Source organism: Gracilinanus agilis, chromosome 4, assembly GCF_016433145.1.
Source record: "Gracilinanus agilis isolate LMUSP501 chromosome 4, AgileGrace, whole genome shotgun sequence".
Lineage (NCBI taxonomy): Eukaryota > Metazoa > Chordata > Mammalia > Didelphimorphia > Didelphidae > Gracilinanus > Gracilinanus agilis.
This window is the reverse complement of record NC_058133.1, coordinates 232,996,872-233,018,791: the sequence shown is the minus strand read 5'-3', so window position 1 is coordinate 233,018,791 and position 21,920 is coordinate 232,996,872. Positions and strand designations below refer to the sequence as shown.

The 21,920-nt window shown below is 38.6% G+C and overlaps 1 protein-coding gene across 1 annotated transcript in view; it reads right to left on the bottom strand.

Moving 5' to 3' along the window:
* RBFOX3 (RNA binding fox-1 homolog 3) overlaps nt 1-21,920 on the bottom strand; it is a 218,517-nt gene that overhangs the window by 45,764 nt on the left and 150,833 nt on the right. Inside the window, exon 2 of the mRNA XM_044675173.1 lies at nt 3,903-4,215. Within this exon, the coding sequence (XP_044531108.1) occupies nt 3,903-4,215 (313 nt within the window). The remainder of the gene's footprint in view (nt 1-3,902; nt 4,216-21,920) is intronic.

Here is a 21,920-nt window from a genome sequence, read left to right as displayed (position 1 = left end):
ATTTTATTATTATACAGTTTTAGTTGTAATAGAGTTCTTCCTTATATTGAACTAAAACCTGGCTTCTTATAATTTCCAACCCAATTCAACTCTCTAGAGTCACAGAGAATTCTTTCTCCTTTATCCACATCTTTCAAATACTGAAAATAGCTATTTTCCATCTAAATCGCCTATTCTTCAGGCTAAACATTTTCAGTCTCTCCAGCTCTTCTTAAAATGATATTGTTTCCAGATGTTTCACTATATAGTCCATTTGCCTTTTTTTTAATAGTCACATCACATTGTCATGTTGAGCTTGTGATCACTTAATGCTTACAGTTCTTTTCTATCTGAATTGTGACTGAAGCATATACTCTCAATCCTGTAATTATGTACTGTGTTTCTGAACCTAAATGCAAGACTTTCAATTTGTTCCTGTTCAACGTTATTATTCTGACCTGTCAAGATTATGTTGAAGCCTGATTTTGTCATTAGTCCTCTTAGCTTTCTATTATTGAAAAATCCGATAACTTCTATAAAATAGCTCCTCATTGCACACATATATATATACATATGACATGTACATATGTGCATAAATGTCTACGTATGTACATACCTGTCTATTTATCTACATTATAAATAAATTAAGCCAAAAAGGAAAAGTGGATATAACTGATGAAATCACAGCTGTCCAGGCTTCCATTCATTCGTTCAACAAAATATGAGTGTCTTGCTCTGTTTACCTAAGTTGTTGATAAAATTGTCGAATAGTCCAATCCTATCTCTGGGATACTTTTGAAGACTTTTCAGGTCGATATCCACTTAACTCTACTATCAGTCATTCTGCACTGTCCTATATTTTCTATGAAAGGTTTTATTAAATGAAAAGACTCAATAAATATATAATTTTCCTCATCTATTAGAATAACAAACCCATCAACAAAGAAATGAAGTACGCTTGGATTGTTTTGTTCTTATGAGGTTTAATAGCCTATCTTTACTTTATAAACTATCTCTTTAATAGTCACTCATTGAATCAGTGGTAGTTCTATTGATAATAGGTTTTGTTTCTACTTGCTGGAAGTAGAAGAATTATGTTTTTGGTTCTTAAAAGACTTGGGCTGTGGATTCCCCACCTATAGCCTAGAGATAATAGATAGAAGTACATGGCTAAAGGAGATATTCATTTAGGTTCTCAGAGACCAAAGGAAGAGAGGTCCTGAGAGGATGGAGAAGATCAGAAAAATGAAAGAATTGTCATTCTAGCATCAGGTAGGGCTTAGATGATAAAAAAAAAGGTTAAATATTTGTGACCTAGGACAAGAAAATTATAGGGAAGATCTAAATAGGATATGGTTTTGCAGACATGATAGGAAACATTATCTCACTTACATTTTAATAATATTTTAAAGTTTACAGAGCACTTTCCTTACCACAACCCTGTGAGGTATGTAATGCAAGCATTAATACTCTCATTTCATAGATGAAAAAATTGAAGCTCTGAACATACAACTAATTATTATTAGGTATTAGGTAAGATTTGAACCTTGGTCTCCCAGGGGCAAATCTATTACTCTCTGCATTACACCACACTGACTTCTTTAGTGTATATATGTTTTTCCTCATCCCTAATCCTGAGTGGATAATTTGGATACATGAATATTTGCTAAATGCTTTATGTGTAATAGTCTCTTGGCATAGAAGTGTTAGAATCACTGATGCCAAGGTTATTAATTAGACTATGTCCCTATTGACAAATACAACTTACTTTAATCTCCTTTCCCCTCATTTTCTATCAGTCTGGAAAGGGGAAAAGAACTGAAAGAAGTTAAGGAGAGTTTTTTGTTTTTTTTTTTAAAGATTGAGTATCTTTTTATTTTTTTTTTAAACCCTTAACTTCTGTGTACTGGCTCCTTGGTGGAAGAGTGGTAAGGGTGGGCAATGGGGGTCAAGTGACTTGCCCAGGGTCACACAGCTGGGAAGTGTCTGAGGCCGGATTTGAACCTAGGACCTCCTGTCTCTAGGCCTGACTCTCAATCCACTGAGCTACTCAGCCGCCCGTCCCTAGGAGAGTTTTGCCAAACATAGAGAGTCAGAGTGAAACTGAGTCAAACAATCCAACAACTATACAACTCTATACATACATGTCTCTTGACATCTAAATTTTACATCTACTTTTATTCAATATACTTTAATAGTTTTACTACTTAGTAAAGTAATAAGCCATAAAGCACTCCCTCCCAGATGTGATGGTAATGTTGAGAAAGGTCAGAAGAGAGTGAATTTGTAATATTCATATAGCCATGGGGCAGCCACTTTAGTAAAGATTTGATTTAACCCTACTACATCTCAGTCAATTTATAGGAAAATGAGTTTTCTTTCCTCATCTCAGCCCAAAGGACTGGAGGAATTCAGAGCTATTGGGAGGCTAGTGTCCATTATGACTACAGGGCCACTCTCCCCTAAAAGCCTCAAAAAGAGGTATGTGCTCTGGCCTTTTTTCTCCTGGAACATTTTTTTTTTGCATTACCCAAAGGGTAAGAGGAGGGTAGCCTTTTAATCGTATAGAAATTTCCTGATAGTCAAACCAAGTAAAGAGGGCAGCAGGTGATGGAGGCTGGGCAGGCTAATAAATCAAAATGTTGTTATTGCTAGGAATGCTGAACATAATAACCTAGTTTCCTAGTCTCCACCTCCACTCCCCAATTCCAGGCACATTATTGTCTAAAGCACCAGCCATCGTGAGAACTAGGCCTCAGGAGGGACTAGAGATTGGAATCAGAAGGGAGTACCAGAGAAGAAAAGATCACAGAAGCATAGATTTAGAGTTGGGAGGGACCTTCATCATTCTATAGATGAGGAAACTGAAGCGCCTAGAGGACAAAATTTCTGTCAAAAGTGGGTTTTGAACCAAGGTCTTCCTGGCTCACAGTCCAGCTTTGAAAGAGGGTGAAAAGATGAAGGATGCCAAAAAATCGAGTGAAGTAACAGAAAGGTAAGGGGTGGAGAGGGTAGAGCTGCTGCTTCAGAAAAGAGGAGCTAGGGAAACAGGGGCTGACCCAGTGTGATGGTTATTCCTTAACAAGTTCTCCCTTTATTATCAGGAAATCTCTATGAAGTGCATTGCTCAGCACTTTCCCCCTCGGAACTGCATTACAACCACATAATTGAAGCTATCTGATTGGAGGGCAGCCAAGCAGGTAGATTACAAGTGATTAGAAATGATAGGAGAGCCAGTAACCAGAGACAGCTCAGAGAGAGGGCTCTGTCAGCAGGGTTACAGCAGCTGTCCAGGGTTTTTTGGGTTTGGTGATTTTTCTTCCTTTCTATTAACAGGTTACTGGCAGCTGAAGACACTGTTCATCTCTCAAATAAAGTGATTCAGTTTCCTTTTAGAAATGCTAGAATTGACTGCTTAGGGAAGCAAGGGGTGGATGGCCTAGACATCCATGTTTCCTTGGTTTTCTTTTTTAGCCACTTCCCTTAGAAACAACTTATTGAGTTTTATTGTGAGCCTGATGAGGAGCCAATGGAGCTAAACCCTGAGGTGGGAGGTTTGGGGACATGTCAACAATGCCAGAGGGACCTTGAGTTTCTGTGTGTACAGGCCTAAGGGAGTGAGAGGAGGGAATCACCACATTCTATAAAAAGAACCCCTCCTTATTACTGAAACCTCCCTTCCACTCCCCAGGGAGGGCTATTCCCTGCTGATAACATCCCTTCCTGCCTAATCCCTTTCCTGTCAAGGAGCCATGCCTTTTTTGGCCCAGCCTTTGGCTTCCCAGTGGCCAGTACCCCAGTTTACTCTTGATGGGCTTGGCCTTGAGTTCTTTCTCAGCCCAGGACCACCTCAATGCTGTGGGTGGGTGGTCGTGGGGTCCGTGGTTCCTGTAAGTGCTAAGGAAGAGAAAACCTGGATGGGCCTTTAGTGATGTGGCCTTGGAGCCCTCTAAGGAATGAAGCTGGCTGGCAGGGGCTTCTTACCGGTACTGTCTGTGTCCCAGTGATGGGCTGTGTGCTGGCGTCGGTGCCTGGCTGCTCTGGGTGGGTCTGTGCTGGTGTGTAGAGGGTCATGGCATGTTCTGGTACTGTGGTCTGGCCCGAGTAGTCCTGTGTGGGGTGAGAGTGGGGTGGCACATACTCAGTGGGGATGCTGTTCTGTGGTGGTGGGGGATACTGGGCCTGGGGATAGGGCTGAGCCATCGCTTCAGGAGGAGCCGTGGTGTCCTGATTACCCTGGGAAGAGAGAGAGAAAGAAAAAAGAGAAAACCAACAGGAGGGATCTGGTTAGAATCTTGTAAGTACCCACTTCAACAGTCCTGTAAAGAGAAGTCCTTCTAGTTCATTGGGAAATTGCCCAGAGGCAAGCAGTCTTTGTTATTATTACTGCTACAGATATTCTTATTCTTAGTAGTAATAATGACAGTCTAGCTTTTTGCGGCTACAAGGCACTTTAAAATATACTGTTTCTATGTAGACCTCACAACAACCCTGTGTGATAGGTAATGCTAGTGTTATTAACCCCATTTTATAGATCACAAAACTAAGTCTCAGAAAAGACTTGCCCAAGGTCCTTTAGTTAGTGCTTAGCCAGGATGCAACCCAGTGTTCCATTGTATAATGATGCCCTCTGTTGGTACAGCTTCTGAAGGCTATGGAGACATCAGTTGTGTGTAAGAAAATATCAGGGTCCTTAATCTGCTACTTATAAACTGTAAGCAAGCCCCTTACCCCTTCTTGAACCTCAGTTTCCTTATTTGTAAAATGGAGTATTAGATTGGAAGACTTTTAAGATCTCTTCCAGCTTTAGGGCTATGACTATCAGGAAGCATTTATTAATTGAATTCAACAAGCAATTATTAATTCCTACTATATTCCAGGCACTGTGCTTGGCATTGGGGATACCACGGCATAAATAAAATAAGCCCTATGGAAGCAGCATGTACACAAAAATTAATAAAAAATATATGCAATCTGATTTCTAGGGGGAGGGCACATGACTAATATGTTTGTTAACAATAAAAGAGTAGGGGTTTTGGATTGAAAAGATTTCTATATTACAAAAATGAATAATATGGAAATAGGTTTTGAGTGATAGCACATATATAACCCAGTAGAATTGCTTGTCAGCCCTGGGAGGGTGGAGAGGAAAGAGGGGAGGGAGAGAACGTGAATTGTGTAACCATGGAAAAATAGAAAAAAAAATAAAATTATATTAAGAAAAGAAAAAAGAATAGAAGAGTAGATTCCAGGCACATTGGAAGGACAGAGAGGACTGAGATTAGAGCACCACAAGGATGGGGCTAATGTGAATGGGTAGGAAGACACAGAAGAAAGTGTCCAGGGAAGGGAGCACCTAGGCAGCTTATGACTCAAGATCACTGACTAAAACCGTAAGTAGATTGTCATATCTTCACAGTTTCAATGATAATGTTGAGAAAGGCAGTAGGGCAACTGTCTAGTTCTTATTAATGGTCAAAACAGGTAGTCCTGGAACCTGGCTGGTTAAAGAGGGGTGAGACACTCCCCTCAACCCTCAGTCAGGTTAGTTCTAACCCAGGGCGCACTCCAATGTCAAGAAGGCTATCTTTTTTTTTTTTTTTTTCTAAACCTTTACCTTCTGTTTTAAAATCAATATTGGATCCAAGGCAGAAGAGTGGTAAAGGCTAGACAATGAGGGTTAAGTGACTTGCTCAAGGTCACACAGCTGGGATGTGTCTGAAGTCATATTTAAACCCAGGACCTCCCATCTCTGGGCCTGACTTTCAATCCACTGAGCCACCAAGTTGCCTCCAGGAAGGCTATCTTTCTGTAGGAGTCTTTGTGTAGGTGCATGTCTGGTGAGAGGAATGTGGGGTAGGGGTGATCACAGAAGGATCTTTGGTCCTGGATTGGTAGCCACTGTATAAGAGGAAGGGCAGAAAAGCTGATAATAAGTCCCTGATAGTCAAGGCAGATGCTGATAGAGTCCCAGAGTTTGTCTTCCAATCCCTCCTGCAGGGAAGCTCTACATCAGGCTTCATTTCAATAATGAGTGACAATTAGTAAATGGCCTTGCACTAGAGGTGGAGTATGAGTATTAAATATACAGCATACATCCTCTCCAAAGAATTAACAATCTATATTTATCCTTATCACCAACAGGTATTCCTGAAAGCTAAGCCAGTCACGACTCCTGATCTCTAAGGTCTTCTAGTCTAATGTGAGGGATGGGGGAGCCAATCTTTATTGAGAAGCTGCCTCCAACTGCTTACTTTGAAGAACCCCAAGGACTATCCAAGGAGTTCAGGGTTGCTTAAGGCAGCTAAGAAATTTGGCCTTTGGTTCACAGATTTGGAAACATCAAGACTGGTCCTGCTCCAAAACTATTCAACCTCAGAAGAAGGGGTTTGGTTTCCAAGATGAGGAGAGGATAGAGATGACTCAGCTGAACTATTTTGATTAGATATCACTTTTAGGTAATTTTGAGGGGGAGTTGAAATGTCATGGGAGGCTGTATATTTCAAGAATCCACATCTCTGATTCCCATTACAAATGCATTTTGGGAAGCAGCAACATGAGACTTATCCCAGGGTCATCTTTGGAGCCTAGGGCTCTTTTGAGCCTACTCTAGGGGAATGCCATGGTAAATGGAATAGGGTGAGATTCCCACAGAGGTATCTCTGAGTGGGCATGCAAGAGAAGCTGTTTCTTGTTCATTCTTCAAGGACTGCCAGAGTCTCTAGCCCTTCTTGTGCTATCCTCCAAAATTGGTATCTCAAGGGTTCTGCTTTGGCCACTCTTGGGATACTCTGAGCTATGGAACTGTATGTCTAATGAGCAGAAAACCTCTTTGGACCCCTTGCTTTGGCAAGGCTGGCAGATCCCTCTATCTTTAGAGACTGTGAAACTGGGGCAACATTCAACTTCAAGAACAACAAAAGAGAAATATTCTCTCTCTCTCTCCTCTCTCTCTCTCTCTCTCCCCCTCCCTCCCTCCTATAGTATTATTGTTCCAAAGTGGCCTGCAAAGCCCCATTACCCATTATTAACAAACATGCTAGAGAATGTATCAGGCCCACAGCTCCCAAGCAAGAGAGGAAAGATAAGAAGGGGGAGAGGGAGAGAGGGAGGTTGAGGTGCAGTGAGGAGTGGGAATGAAAAGAGGATGAAAGAAGCAGAGAATGAATGATCAGGAGTATGCAATTAGGGGAGGAGGAACCACAAAGGGAGACCATGGAAAGAGTTATGAAAGCAGAGGCAGTAGGGAGTGCAATGAAGAGAAAAGCAAGGAGCAAAGGGAGAAGATAAAAGAAAACAGGGAAAGACAAAGACCATGGGAAGGGGAGAGACAAGGAATGAGGGAGAGGGAGCTGTCAAATGGGCCTTTTAGCAGACACAGGAGAGATCAATTAACTGATAAATATTTGATTGGAACCTTAGCTGCAAGTTATAGAATTTTTCCAGTTCCTCCTTTTTATCCCTACCAACTCCTACTTCTTTCTGCTTCCATCCCTCTTTAAATTGTTTTTTTCCCTGTTTCATTCCTCTTCCATCTTCCACCTTTTCTACCTCACATCCCCCAAACAGACATATCTCTCCATATCCTGAGGGTTTTTTGGTCACTATACCCCATTGGGGTTAGGGAGGTGAAAGTGAATGGCACTTGTTCATCATTCTGAATGTAGATGTTCCTTGGCTTAGTTGGAATGCTGAAGTCCAATGCTATCACCTGCCAATTAACAGTTTTTGAGACATCTGACAGTCAGCAGGCCAAGAAGGCATCAGGGAATGTGAGATCTTGAATATCCTAGGAAGGGGGAATTGGAGAAGGAAGAGGTTATATAGAAGAGGCAATTAAGGATTTGGAAGATGAGATAGGACTCTCACTCAATGTGCTCAATGAGGGCCCCTGAAAGGGTATCTAGAGTTTTATCCTAAGCTTGTATCTTGGTCCCATTCTGGCATTGGGATTAGACTTTGTCAACTGTCCCTTCTGGGAGACTTTCAGAGAGAGACTTGATATGGCTCACCCTGTCACTCTATCTTCCTCTACCCACTTTTCCAACCTCATCTGTTTGTACAACTAGAGACTAATAAAGAGGATAAGGGCCTTCTGCAAGGAAAGGATAGGTGATCATTGCTTTTCCTTTTAGCTTTTTTTCTTTGGGTTTAGAAGGTTTTAGGTCCTTAAGAGTAAATTATTTTAAAAAATACACTAAGCAATGCAAACTCTTATGAGACAACCCCTTACTTATTAGCTACCCCCTTTGTCCACTCCATGAGAATTTAATACAAAGTTAGCCTGGTAGGAATTGGGGTGGGGGATGCTTAAGCTAAATAAATGATGGAATTAAGTTCTGAAGTGGAAGGGAGACAAAGTTTATCTACTTAACAATTTTGCTTGGTGCTAACTCAAAGTTGGAGGTTATGACTTTTAAAGCAGATGAATCCACTGACCTGGTTAGAATAGAGTTGGTGAACTATAAAAATAACATCATAAGAAAAAAACACCATAGGTTCCAAGGCAGGAGAGGTAAGAGCTAGGGATTGTAAATTAAATGACTTGTCCAGGGTCACACAGCAAGGATGTATCTGAGGTCACATTTGAACCCAGGACCTCTCATCTCTACGCCTGGTTCTAATCCACTGAACCATCCAGTGCCTCTTCCAATAACATTATTTTAGATCAGTAAGGTATATCCTTGATAAGTGATTAAGACTTTGCTGGAAGACAATGAGGGAGGGATACTACTACCTCTTGTGGTAGTTCATTCTACTTTTAGATAGCCCTAATTGTTAGAATATTTTGACTATATCTAGCCTAAATTTGTCTTTCTACCACTGCCACTCAGTGCTTTACTTCTGCCTCTTTGAGGTTAAATAGAACATCTAAATCATTTCCCCCCAACAAGATAGCCTTTCAAGAATTTGAAGACAGTTATCTTGTCTTGTCTGAGTCATTTCTTTTGCAGATTAAACTCAGTTCCTTCAGTGGACTCTCATGTGGCATGACTTTTGGTCAGTCTTTTATTAAGTACCTACTATGTGCTAAGCACTGAGGATACAAAAAAAAAAAGGCAAAAGATAAACTTTGCCTTCAGGAAGCTTACAACCTAAAAGGGGATACAACAAATAAACAAGTATGTACAAACAAAATATTTACAGAATAAATAGAAAATAACAAAAGAAAGGTGGCACTGTAATTAAGAATATTTGGAAAGACTTCCTATAGAAGGCAGAATTTTGGCTGGAACTTGAAGGAAGCCTGTAAATGAAGATAAGGAAGACAGTATATTCAACTGAGAGATAGTGTCTTGTTTGAATAACAGCAAGAAAACCAGTGTTACTGGATGAAAAAGCACATAAGGGAGAAAGGGGAAGTTGCAAGGTATAAAAGACCGGAAAGATGGATGGGGGATAAGTTATGAAGACACACTAAACAAAGGACTTTGTATTTGATACAAAGGTCAGGTGAAAGGGAACCACTGGAATTTATTGAGTAGGAGGCTGACAAGAATGGATCTGTGTTTTCAGAAAACCACTTTGGCAACTGAATAGAAGACGGATTGGAGTGGGGAAAGGTTTGAGGCAGGCAGACCCACAAGCAGGCCATTTCAATAGGCATAAGAAGATGAAGCTAATACCAGGGTAGTAGCAGTATCATCAGAGAGATGGGGGCATATATGAGAGCTATTGCTATATTCTGTGTGTCCTTCTCTAGTTATTCTCCATTTTATCAACGGTTAGACAGTGTGGTAGAGAAATTGTCAGGCCTGGAGTCAGGAAGACTTGAGTTCAATTGTGACTTCGGAAACTTACTTGTTATGTGATTTTAGGTAAGTAGTTTAAACCTCTTTTTGCCTGAATTTCCTCAACAATAAAATAGGAATAATAACAGTCCTATTAATAATAATAATAATAATAATAATAAACAGCATCTCCTCAAAGGGTTGTTGCAACAATCAAATGATATAATATTTGTAAATCTCCTGGTACACAGTAGGTATAATCTACAAATGTATAATCTACAAATTGTATAATCTACAAATTAGGTTAAGTTTAAAATTTTGCATAGGTCTGTCTGTAGATTTTGTTTTCTACTTCAACTCAGTTGATACAGTAATAGGGTATAATCTCTCTCTTCCTAAACTTAATTAATTAATTAACTAATTAATTAATTAAGAATATTTTCCATGATTCCATGATTCATGTTCTTTTCCTCCCCCCTACCAGAGCCGAAGAGCAATTCCTTTGGGTTATACATGTATCATTGTTCAAAACCTATTTCCATAGTATTAATATCTGCAATAGAGTAATCATTTAAAGTCAACATCCCCAGTCATATAAGGTATAATCTCTTGAGGGGAGGGAAGAGGTTTTTCTTTTCTCTCCTGCATCCCATTGGCAATGGTGTTTACTACTGGTGTTACTTTCCTATAGGAGTTAAAGAGAACCAGTTTCAGAGAATATAAAACTCATTTGAGAAATAGACACACATACCATTGTTATTCATGTCTAGAAGCAGTTTCAAAGAGTGGTATCTCTGGCAGCAGAGAAAAGAACTGGTTATGGAATTAAGAGAGCTACTTCTAGCAAGGAACAATTGACAGAGAAGCTTGCACATGGAGAGGAAGGACTTTGAGGCCTGATAGTTCTGTAGTTTTGAGTTGTCTTGACCATACATATTCCCTATAAGTGTGCCCACCACTGTAGACCAGGTTTGTGCTCACTCTGCCCTTGGATACTTTGTGGATTTCTAAAATAGTATACCTCAGGTTTATAGGGAAATGGGGAGGAATTTTTTGTAATTAACTTTCTTGCTATTCCATTTTAATAAATGCTTTATCTAAGAGATAATTTTTGGAAAATAGTTTGTAATTATTCAAATAAAGTGGCAAAAATACCAATGTTCTTTGACCTAGAGTTTCTACTGCTAGGCTAAAGAGGTCACCAATAAATAGAAAGCCTCCATATATACCAAAATATGTATAGAAACACTTTGGAGGTAGCAAAGAATTGGAAACAAGATAGATGCCCATCATTTGGGGAGGAGATCTGAGAAAACATCTTTCTTGAATATTTTTCAGAGGTGGGGGTGGGGTCTAAGGATTTGGAATATTACATATATTATCAGATTTTTTTTGAAGGGTTGATTAGTTTTACTGACAGTTTTTCACCTTTTGCCTCGTTTTGAAACAGGAAAGAACATGGAGGAAATTTAAACTATGTTAAAACTATCAATAACATTTTATTGCTATTGATAACAAGTTTATTTTGAAAAGTTAATTGTGTTAAGGGCAAGCATACTGATAGCTGCTTATGAGCTCTAGAGTACTTGGGATTAGCAGATGTGTTAAAAGATCCCATATGTTTTCCAAGCTGACATCAAACCATTAATGATGACACTTTGTCTCTCCTTTCTGGGTCTCAGTTTCTTAATGTGCAAAAGGAGAGGTTGGACTATGATTTCTAAGATCCCTTCCAGATCCAATACTTTATGCATTTATTTATATGAGGAGATTTATTTCAGTCATCCTGATATCCAGCAGTCACCCTGATTCTCTACCCCTTTCCCTTCTTCTTTCCTTCACTTCTTTAAGAGTGGGTCCTCTCTATCTTGCCAGAATGGAAGTACAGTTACTACTCATAGACCCAATCCCACTGACAGTCATGGAACCTCCTTCAGGCAGCCTTGTGACCCCCTACATTCAAAGACTCACCATATTGGAACTGGACTTAGTGTGTATCCACATTATTCCTACTGAACCTCAGAACTCTAAGAGATCAAGCAATCCTCCAGCCTCAGCATCCCCTGGTAGCAAGGATTACAGGCTTATGCCACCATGTCTAACATCACCTTGCTAATTTCCTATCCTGAAGCTGTGATTGTCCTAGACACTCTTCCCTGCTTTCAGTGTCTAAGTTCCTGTCTCCCTCTGGCTCTCCCAATCTGCCCAGACAATTAGGTTAATTGCATTTCAGGCCCCCTGGTTCCTAGGAAGGTACCAGATGTAGTTCTGAGTTCTCACTAACGGCTGAAGAGGAATAAGAGGTGGATGGGTGGCAGGCAAGCAAATTAAGGAATTTGGCCTTTTTTTCCTGTCTACTTTTGGTAAGTCTGGATTCCAGGTGAAAAAGTCAGAGATTAGCAAAGCGGTAGCTATGTTAGGGAAGGTGATAGTTGTATAGTGTAAGCAGTGACATAAGTGGGGGATGAGACTTTGCCTCTCAGTGCCAAGTGAGCACCTTTTCAAGGATCCCCTATAGGCATGGAGGATAAAATGGGAACACTGAGACTGGTCTACTCTGGGTTCTAGGATCCAAAATGGGAGAGTCCCTAGAAATCCCTCTTATCCACCAATTTTATAACTGATGAGGAACCTGAAGCCTACAAAGAAGAAGGGACTTTTCTCTTTTTAAAAAAGTCAATAGTAAATACTGGAACTGAGATTAAACCCAAGGAGTCTGACCCAGTCCAGTATGCCAAGCGGTCCTTTTACTAAGTGTATAGCCTTCATCACTCTAGGTTTTAGTTTTCCTTTTGCAAAAGGAGAGAATGGAAAAACTAATCTCTAAGTTCCATTCCAGCTCTGATGGTCCATCAATGTCATAGACATGCACATAGCCAGGCAGTTGTACCCAGAACAAACTCATGCACACTTATGTTTATGATATATAAAAACTAAAAGAAGTCAGTTTCTTATTCCATTGAGCATTCAGATTTTTTTGTGCTAATTACAGGAAAGTTAAGTTTAGGGGAAGACAGGGGAAAAGTCTACATTTTTTGGAGGAATAAAGATTAAAAAAGTCATGACGATGACATATTTTTATACATGCTTCTCCTACTGTTTATAGCAAGTTTGTAAGTCAGAACTGTTTATAGTTCTATTGTCAAGACTTTTGCAATTACCTTTTTTTTTGGTTTACATAATTCATTTTGCTTTGATAGGAAATAGTATTGTCCATGAATAAATGAGTTTGAATTCCTACAATCATGATTGCATTTCTTCCTAGCTAAAATATTGGTTGCAACAAATATAATTATGATAGCCTGCCATAACTTATAGGGGTCTTAGAGGTCCTCTAATCTAAAGAGTTCTCATTTTACAGAAGGAAAATGTAATCCAGATGAGGAAGTGACTTATCCAAGATCACAGAACCTGTTATCTTGGCCTCCTGACCCCTAGGTCTATTCCTAACAGTTAATGGAAGAGAATGGTGATATGAATAGTCCAAGTTGGTGAATAATACAAAAGTCTTATTGGAATCTGAGGTTCATTAAGGGATTTTTTTCTTCCCATCCTTTATGATTTTCATTTGGCTTGATATTTAAATGAGCTTACATTTTTTGAACTTCAATCGAATGATAAGTTATCTAGAAATATAGTGGGTGGAAAGGGGGAGCCTGGGGTCAAATATTCACTGTAGAAAATCTATAGAGTAGATCACTCTCATGACCAACGGAGAGGTAACTAACTATAGAGGGTATCCCCAAAGTCTTGATGTAGTTTTAAGCTATTCCAGTTTAATAATTTATGCTGGTAGCAGTTTAAAATTGCACTAAAACTTCTGTCAGCCTATATATTCTCCTGAAAAATTATAAAAAAATCTGTGAGTATCAATGGAGATCTGAGAGATTAGAGGGCTTTGGGTTTGTTTTTCCAAATGCTAAAAGGCTTCTAAGATTTTGTGACCTTGATGCACGTATGGGTGGAGGAACATAACTTAGATTACTAGAGGGTCAGGGAGATGCTTCCAGCATAAATAAAGCCAAGGAAAGGAATGATCCAGACAGGCTTCTTTTCCCCTTTGACTTAGTAGTTCTCTAGAGTGTGGACTCCTTCATTTTTGGTTGTGCCAGAAAGATACTGAAATGCCCTGGTCAGTATAGGCCACCTTGGAAATTCAAACTCTAGTTGGCTGGAGGATGAATCACAGAAGCTAGATTCTTTTTTTTTTAAACATTTATTAATATTTGTTTTTAACATGGTTACATGATAGAAGCTAGATTCTTGGTGTCATCTTATCCTTGCTCTCACACTATATTGCCCTCCTCCTAAACATATATGAAAGCTATTATGAAGATAGAAATGACAAGATTTGACAACATGCTGGATAGTGAGCTGAATGTGAATAAGGAGTCCAAGGTTTTGAGCTTAGCTAACTAGGAGAATGGTGGTATCCTCAATAGTAATATGAAAGATGGGAAAATAGGAGGTTTTGGGAAAAAGATAATGAGTTCTTTTTTGAGCATATTTAATTTGAGATGCTTGTGGGACATCTGATTCAAGATGTCCAAAAAGGTGGAGCTCAAGAGAGATTTTGGATGGATTTATAGATCTGGGAATCATCTGCATAGAGATAATAATTGAACCCATGTAAACTAATGAGATCACCAAATAAGATAGTAGAGAAAAAAGAGAAAGCCCAGGACAGAGGTTTGGGGGACAGCCACAGTTAGGGGCATTACCTGGATGAAGATCCTGTAAAGGAGTCAGAGGAGTATTCACATCGCTAGAGGAAAAAGGAGAGATCAAGGTCATGAAAGGTCATAAGAGGACAGACTGTTTTGGAGAAATGGTAATCAATGCATCACATGCTGCAAAGAGAAGGATGAGAATTGAGAAAGAAACATTCGATTGGGCAATTAAGAGATCATCAGTAAGTTTGCAAAGAGCAATTTAAGCTGAATGATGAGGTCAGAAGTTAAGACTGCAGAAGGCTTTGAGGCTTTGAAGCAATCAAGAGGAAAGGAGAAATACCTAGTGTGGACAGTTTCCTCAAGAAAATTAGCTGAGGAGAGGAGAGATATTGGATAGTTGCTAGTGGGGATGGTCAGATCAAGCAGGTTGTATTTTTTTTTTGAACCCTTAACTTCTGTGTATTGGCTCTTAGGTGGAAGTGGCAAGGGTGGGCAATGGGGGTCAAGTGACTTGCCCAGGGTCACACAGCTGGGAAATGTCTGAGGCCAGATTTGAACCTAGGACCTCCCATCTCTAGGCCTGGCTCTCAATCCACTGAGCTACCCAGCTGACCCTAGGTTGTATTTTTTTAACTCTTACCTTTCATTTTAGAATTAGTACTGTATATTGATTTTAAGGCAGAAGAGTGGTAAGGGCTAGGCAATAGGAGTTAAGTGACTTTCCCAGGGTCCCATGGCTAGAAAGTGTCTGAGGCCACATTTGAACCCAGGATCTCCTGCAGCTTGGCTCTTAATCCACTGAGTTACCTTGCTGCTCCTCCCTTCCTCTTAAGGACATAGGTGACTTTGGGCAAGTTTATAGGCAGAAGGGAAGGAACCAATAAGTAGGTTTGAAGAAGATTGAATAATAAAATTGAAGAATAGTGTAGAGATGATAATAAGGTTATCTTTTTTTAAATTTTATTTTTTAGATAAATTTTTCCATGGTTTCATGATTCATGTTCTTACTCCTCCCTCCCCCTCCCCACCCCCTTAACCCACTCACAGTTCCACTGGTTTCTTCATGTGTCATCGATCAAGACCTATTTCCATATTATTGATAATTGCTCTAGGGTGGTCGTTTCGAGTCTACATCCCAAATCATGTCCACATCAACTCATGTGTTCAAGTAATTGTTTTTCTTCTGTGTTTCCATTCCTGTAGTTCTTCCTCTGAATGTGATTAATGTTCTTTCCCACAAATCCCTCAGAATTGTTCTGGATCATTGCATTGCTGCTAGTACAGAAGTCCATTACATTTGATTTTACCACAGTGTATCAGTCACTGTGTACAACTTTCTCCTGGTTCTGCTCGTTTCACTCTGCATCAATTCCTGGAGATCTTTCCAGTTCACATGGAATTCCTCCAGTTTATTATTCCTTTGAGCACAATAGTATTCCATCACCAACAGATACCACAATTTGTTCAGCCATTCCCCAATTGAAGGGCATACCCTCGTTTTCCAGTTTTTTGTCACCACAAAGAGCTTGGCTATAAATATTTTTGTACATGTCTTTTTCCCTATGATCTCTTTGGGGGTACAAACCCAGCAATGGTATGGCTGGATCAAAGGGCAGGCAATCTTTTAGCGCTCTTTGGGCATAGTTCCAAATTACCACCCAGAATGGTTGGATCAGTTCACAACTCCACCAGCAATGCATTAATGTCCCAGTTTTGATAAGGTGATCTTCTGAAGGTGGAGGAAGGCATAGAATCCAGGGTACATGAAAAGAGAAGAACTTATTCATAAAAGAGTGAAGGTAGAGAAAGTGAAAGGAGATATAATATTAAAATAAGTTGAGAAGGGTAGAAGAGGGAGCTCTAGGAAAATTTCTTTAAGAGAAAAAGTTTTGAATAGCACTGTAGTGAATTGGATAAGAATTTATTAGGAAAACCTAAAAGGATTGCTTTGATGCAGTAAGACCCTAGTTGACATTATGTGACATAAATGTGTAGTAAATATAATTAATAGAGTTATGTGATTTTTTTCCAATTCCATTCAATATCATATAAATAGAAATGATGGTAGGAGTAATCCAGGATTGAGGTTTGGCAAGTCATTATCATCAATTAGTACAAGGGGCAAGGGATTCTAGAACATCATATAGACTTGAACTGGTTCAACTAGGGATTTGATCTCTTTAAAGAGGTCAGAGGAAAGATAGACGAGGTCCCAAGGGATGAAACACTTCAAGAGAAGTCATCCTAGGAGAAATGGAAGATGCATAAGAATGAAATTCTGAAGACACAAAGGGATAACTTCAAAGAGTAGGAAAAATGGAATTGTCTGGAGACACCAGTGTGGATACACAGGAAACTCACCAATTGATTTGGATTTAAAAAATAAATTATAAAAATGGAAGCAAGTTTAGGTAACATAAGATGAATATGAGTATGATATAGTACTGTGAAAACAGTGTTGCTAATGTTAAACTTCAGAATCAGCTGGTCCTGGCAAGGAAAGCTAAATACAACAGAATTTTTGTTGTTGTTATTTTGTTTTTATTAAATTATTGAGAGAAAAAGGAGGATTAAAGTAGGGTTAAGACCTTTGCCTGGGGTGGATCGGATGATAATTGACAACAAAGAGAAGTCAAGAGAAGTCAAGAAGTGTAGTTGAAGTTAGGAAAAAGTAAAAGAACAGCTAGCTTCAACCCCCCTCCCCCCCATTCTTCCCCTCTCCCAACTACTCTTAATAAATTCAGATGTGATTGCTGAGCCATTGTGAATAACAGCTGAAAAATAAAGGAAATGAGACTAGTAGAACAGTTTTCAATAAAGCATAGAGAATAGAATCTGAAAAATTACAAAGCAATTACTTCAATTTCTGGGAAAATCCTGGTAGGCAAACATCTAGAAAGGGAAGTAGTTATTACAAAGAGCTAGCATGTCTTTATCAAGTATAGGTCATAGGAGCAGCTAGATGGCTCAGTGGATTGAGAGCCAGGCCTGGAGACAAGAGGTCCTGGGTTCGAATAGGACCTCAGATACTTCCTAGCTGTGTGACCATGAGCACTTATTTTCTCTCTCTTTCAGTGCTCCCACTTCCAAATGAACAATAAAAACAAAACAAAAACCTTCCAATAAACATGTAGAGTTTAGTAAAAACAAATTCTCAGGTTGAAAATGTCCAAAAATGTATCATTCTGGATTTTAAGTCCATTACTTCTCTGGGCTGCAGGTAGGTAGTGATTTCATCTTCAGTCCTCCGTAAGATGGCTTATATGCATTAGTCAGAATTCTAAAGCCTTTCAGAGATATTTTTGTATAATGGTTTCATTGTAGAAATTGATTTTCTAGTTCTGCTCACTTCACTCTAAATCAGATCACAAAGGTCTTCCCAGTTTCCTCTGAAACTATATCCATTTTATTGTTTCTTATGGAAGATTTTCTAATAAAAAATACAATTTATTTAGCCATTCCTTAGTAGTTGGGTACTCTTTTAGTTTCAGTTGTGGGCTACTATGAAAAGTTACTAAAATATTTTTGCACATATGAAACCCTTATTTCTTTTGCCTCTTTTGGGGTACACATATCCCATAGTTGGGATATAGTTCATTCAAAGAGTGTGCTCAGTTGAGTAATTTTTGGGACATTGTTCCAAATTTAAGAAAGCTTTTGATGAAACATTTTATACTCTTCTTACTGGGGCAGCTGGGTAGAGTCCCAAACTCCTTCCAATGCCTTCTTTTATAGAAGGCAGAAACTGGACTCTCAGCCTACTCCACATTTTGTCTGCTACTGTGCTTTGTTTCAATTTTACAGAACAAGGTGCCCTTGCAATGAGTAACCCAGTGTCCCTAACCCCACTTTTCTGCTTCTTTTTGTCTGTTTCCCCTTATTTGATATAATATAATAGGGATCTATACTTGGCCCTGTGCCACTTTTTTTTAAACATTTATTAATATTCATTTTTAACATGGTTACATGATTCATGCTCCTACTTTCCCCTTCGCCCCCCGCACTCCCCCCACCCTTGGCCAATGCACATTTCCACTAGTTTTGTCATGTGTCCTTGATCAAGACCAATTTCCAAATTGTTGGTAGTTGCATTGGTGTGGTACTTTCGAGTCCACACCCTCAATCATGTCCACCCTGAAACATGCGTTCAAGCAGTTGTTTTTCTTATATGTTTCCTCTCCTGCAGTCCTTCCTCTGAATGTGGGTAGCGTTCTTTACCATAAATCCCTCAGAATTGTCCTGGGTCATTGTATTGCTGCTGGTACAGAAGTCCATTACATTCAATTTTACCATAGTATATCAGTCTCTGTGTACAATGTTCTTCTGGCTCTGCTCGTTTCGCTCTGCATCAGTTCTTGGAGGTCTCTCCAGTTCGCCTGGAACTCCTCCAGTTTATTATTCCTTTTAGCACAATAGTATTCCATCACCCGCATATACCACAGTTTGTTCAGCCATTCCCCAATTGAAGGACATACCCTCCTTTTCCAATTTGTTGCCACCACAGAAAGCGCAGCTATAAATTTTTTCGTACAAGTCTGTTTATCTATGATCTCTTTGGGGTACAAACCCAGCAATGGTATGGCTGGATCAAAGGGCAGGCATTCTTTTATAGCCCTTTGAGCATGATCCAAATTGCCAGCCAGAATGGCTGGATCAGTTCACAACTCCACCAGCAATGCATAAATGTCCCAATTTTGCCACATCCCCTCCAACATTCATTACTCTCCCCTTCTTTCATTTTAGCCAATCTGCTAGGTGTGAGGTGATACCTCAGAGTTGTTTTGATTTGCATTTCTCTAATTATTAGAGATTTGGAACACTTTCTCATGTGCTTATTGATACTTTTAATTTCTTTACCTGAAAATTGCCTATTCATGTCTCTTGCCCATTTATCAATTGGGGAATGGCTTGATTTTTTATACAATTGCTTTAACTCCTTGTATATTTGAGAGATTAGACCCCTGTCAGAGTTTTTTGTTATAAAGATTTTTTCCCAATTTGTTGTTTCCCTTCTGATTTTGACTACATTGTTTTTGTTTGTACAAAAGCTTTTTAGCTTAATATAATCAAAACCATTAAATTTACATTTTGTAATTTTCTCTAACTCTTGCTTGGTTTTAAAATCTTTCCTTTCCCAGAGATCTGATAAGTATACTATTCTGTGTTCACTTAACTTATTTATAGTTTCCCTCTTTATATTCAAATCATTCACCCATTCTGAATTTATCTTGGTGTAGGGTGTGAGATGTTGATCTAAGCCTAATCTCTCCCATATTGTTTTCCAAATTTCCCAGCAGTTTTTATCAAATAGTGGATTCATGTCCCAAAAGTTGGGCTCTTTGGGTTTATCATACACTGTCTTGCTGACGTCATTAACCCCAAGTCTATTCCACTGATCCTCCCTTCTATCTCTTAGCCAGTACCATATTGTTTTGATGACTGCTGCTTTATAGTATAGTTTAATATCTGGTACTGCTAGGCCCCCTTCCTTCACATTTTTCTTTTCATTATTTCCCTTGATATTCTTGATCTTTTGTTATTCCAAATGAAATTTGTTATAGTTTTTCCTAATTCAGTAAAGAAGTTTTTTGGTAATTTGATAGGTATGGCGCTAAATAGGTAAATTAATTTGGGTAGAATGGTCATTTTTATTATGTTAGCTCATCCTACCCATGAACAATTAATGGCTTTCCAATTGTTGAGCTCCAGTTTTATTTGTTTGGAAAGTGTTTTGTAGTTGTTTTCGTATAATTGCTGTGTTTGTTTTGGTAGATAGATTCCCAAGTATTTTATAGTGTCTAGGGTGATTTTAAATGGTGTTTCTCTTTCTACTTCTTGCTGCTCTAGTGTGTTGGAAATGTATAGAAATGCTGATGATTTATGTGCATTTATTTTGTATCCTGCAACTTTGCTAAAGTTGTTGATTATTTCTACAAGCTTCTTAGTTGATTCTCTAGGATTTTTTAAGTAGACCACCATATCATCTGCAAAGAGTGATAGCTTAGTCTCCTCCTTGCCTATTTTGATACCTTCAATTTCTTTTTCTTCTCCAATTGCTATTGCTAGTGTTTCTAGTACTATGTTGAATAATAGAGGTGATAATGGGCATCCTTGTTTTCCTCCTGATCTTATTGGGAAGGCTTCTAATTTATCCCCATTGCATATGATGTTTGTTGATGGTTTGAGGTATATACTGTTTATTATTTTTAGGAAAGGTCCTTCTATTCCTATACTTTTCAGTGTTTTCAATAGGAATGGATGCTGTATTTTGTCAAAGGCTTTTTCAGCATCTGTTGAGATAATCATGTGATTTTTGTTTGTTAGATTGTTGATATGGTCAATTATGTGGATGGTTTTCCTAATGTTGAACCAACCTTGCATTCCTGGTATAAATCCCACCTGATCATGGTGGATGATCTTCTTAATTACTTGCTGGAGTCTCTTTGCTAGTATTCTATTTAAGATTTTTGCATCTATGTTCATTAGGGAGATTGGTCTGTAGTTTTCTTTCTCTGCTTTTGGTCTCCCTGGCTTTGGAATCAGTACCATATTTGTGTCATAAAATGAATTTGGTAGGACTCCTTCTTTGCTTATCATATCAAATAATTTGTATAGTATTGGGATTAGCTGCTCTTTGAATGTCTGATAGAATTCACTTGTGAATCCATCAGGCCCTGGCGATTTTTTCTTAGGGAGTTCTTTGATGGCTTGTTCAATTTCTTTTTCTGATATGGGATTATTTAGGTATTCTATTTCTTCTGCTGTTAATCTAGGCAGTTTATATTTTTGTAAATATTCATCCATATCTCCTAAATTGTTATATTTATTGCCATATAATTGGGCAAAATAGTTTTTAATGATTGCCTTAATTTCCCCTTCATTAGAGGTGAGGTCTCCCTTTTCATCTTTGAAACTATCAATTTGGTTTTCTTCTTTCCTTTTTCTTATTAGATTGACCAGTACTTTGTCTATTTTATCTGTTTTTTCAAAGTACCAGCTTTTAGTCTTATTTATTAATTCAATAGTTCTTTTACTTTCAATTTTATTAATTTCTCCCTTGGTTTTTAGTATTTCTAATTTAGTTTTCATCTGGGGATTTTTAATTTGCTCAGTTTCTAATTTTTTGAGTTGCATGCCCAATTCATTGATCTCTGCCCTCCTTAATTTGTTAATATATGCACTCAAGGATATAAATTTCCCCCTGAGTACTGCCTTGGCCGCATCCCACAGAGTTTGGTAGGATGTCTTATCATTGTCATTTTCTTCAATGAAATTGTTGATTGTTTCTATGATTCCTTCTTTGACAAATTGGTTTTGGAGAATCATATTATTTAATTTCCAATTAGTTTTTGATTTTCCTGTCAAGGTGCCCTTATTAATTATTATTTTTATTGCATTATGATCTGAGAAGGTTACATTTATTATTTCTGCTCTTTTGCATTTGTTTGCAAGGATTCTATGCCCTATAACATGGTCAATCTTTGTGAATGTGCCATGTGCAGCTGAAAAGAAGGTGTAGTCCTTTTTGTCCCTATTT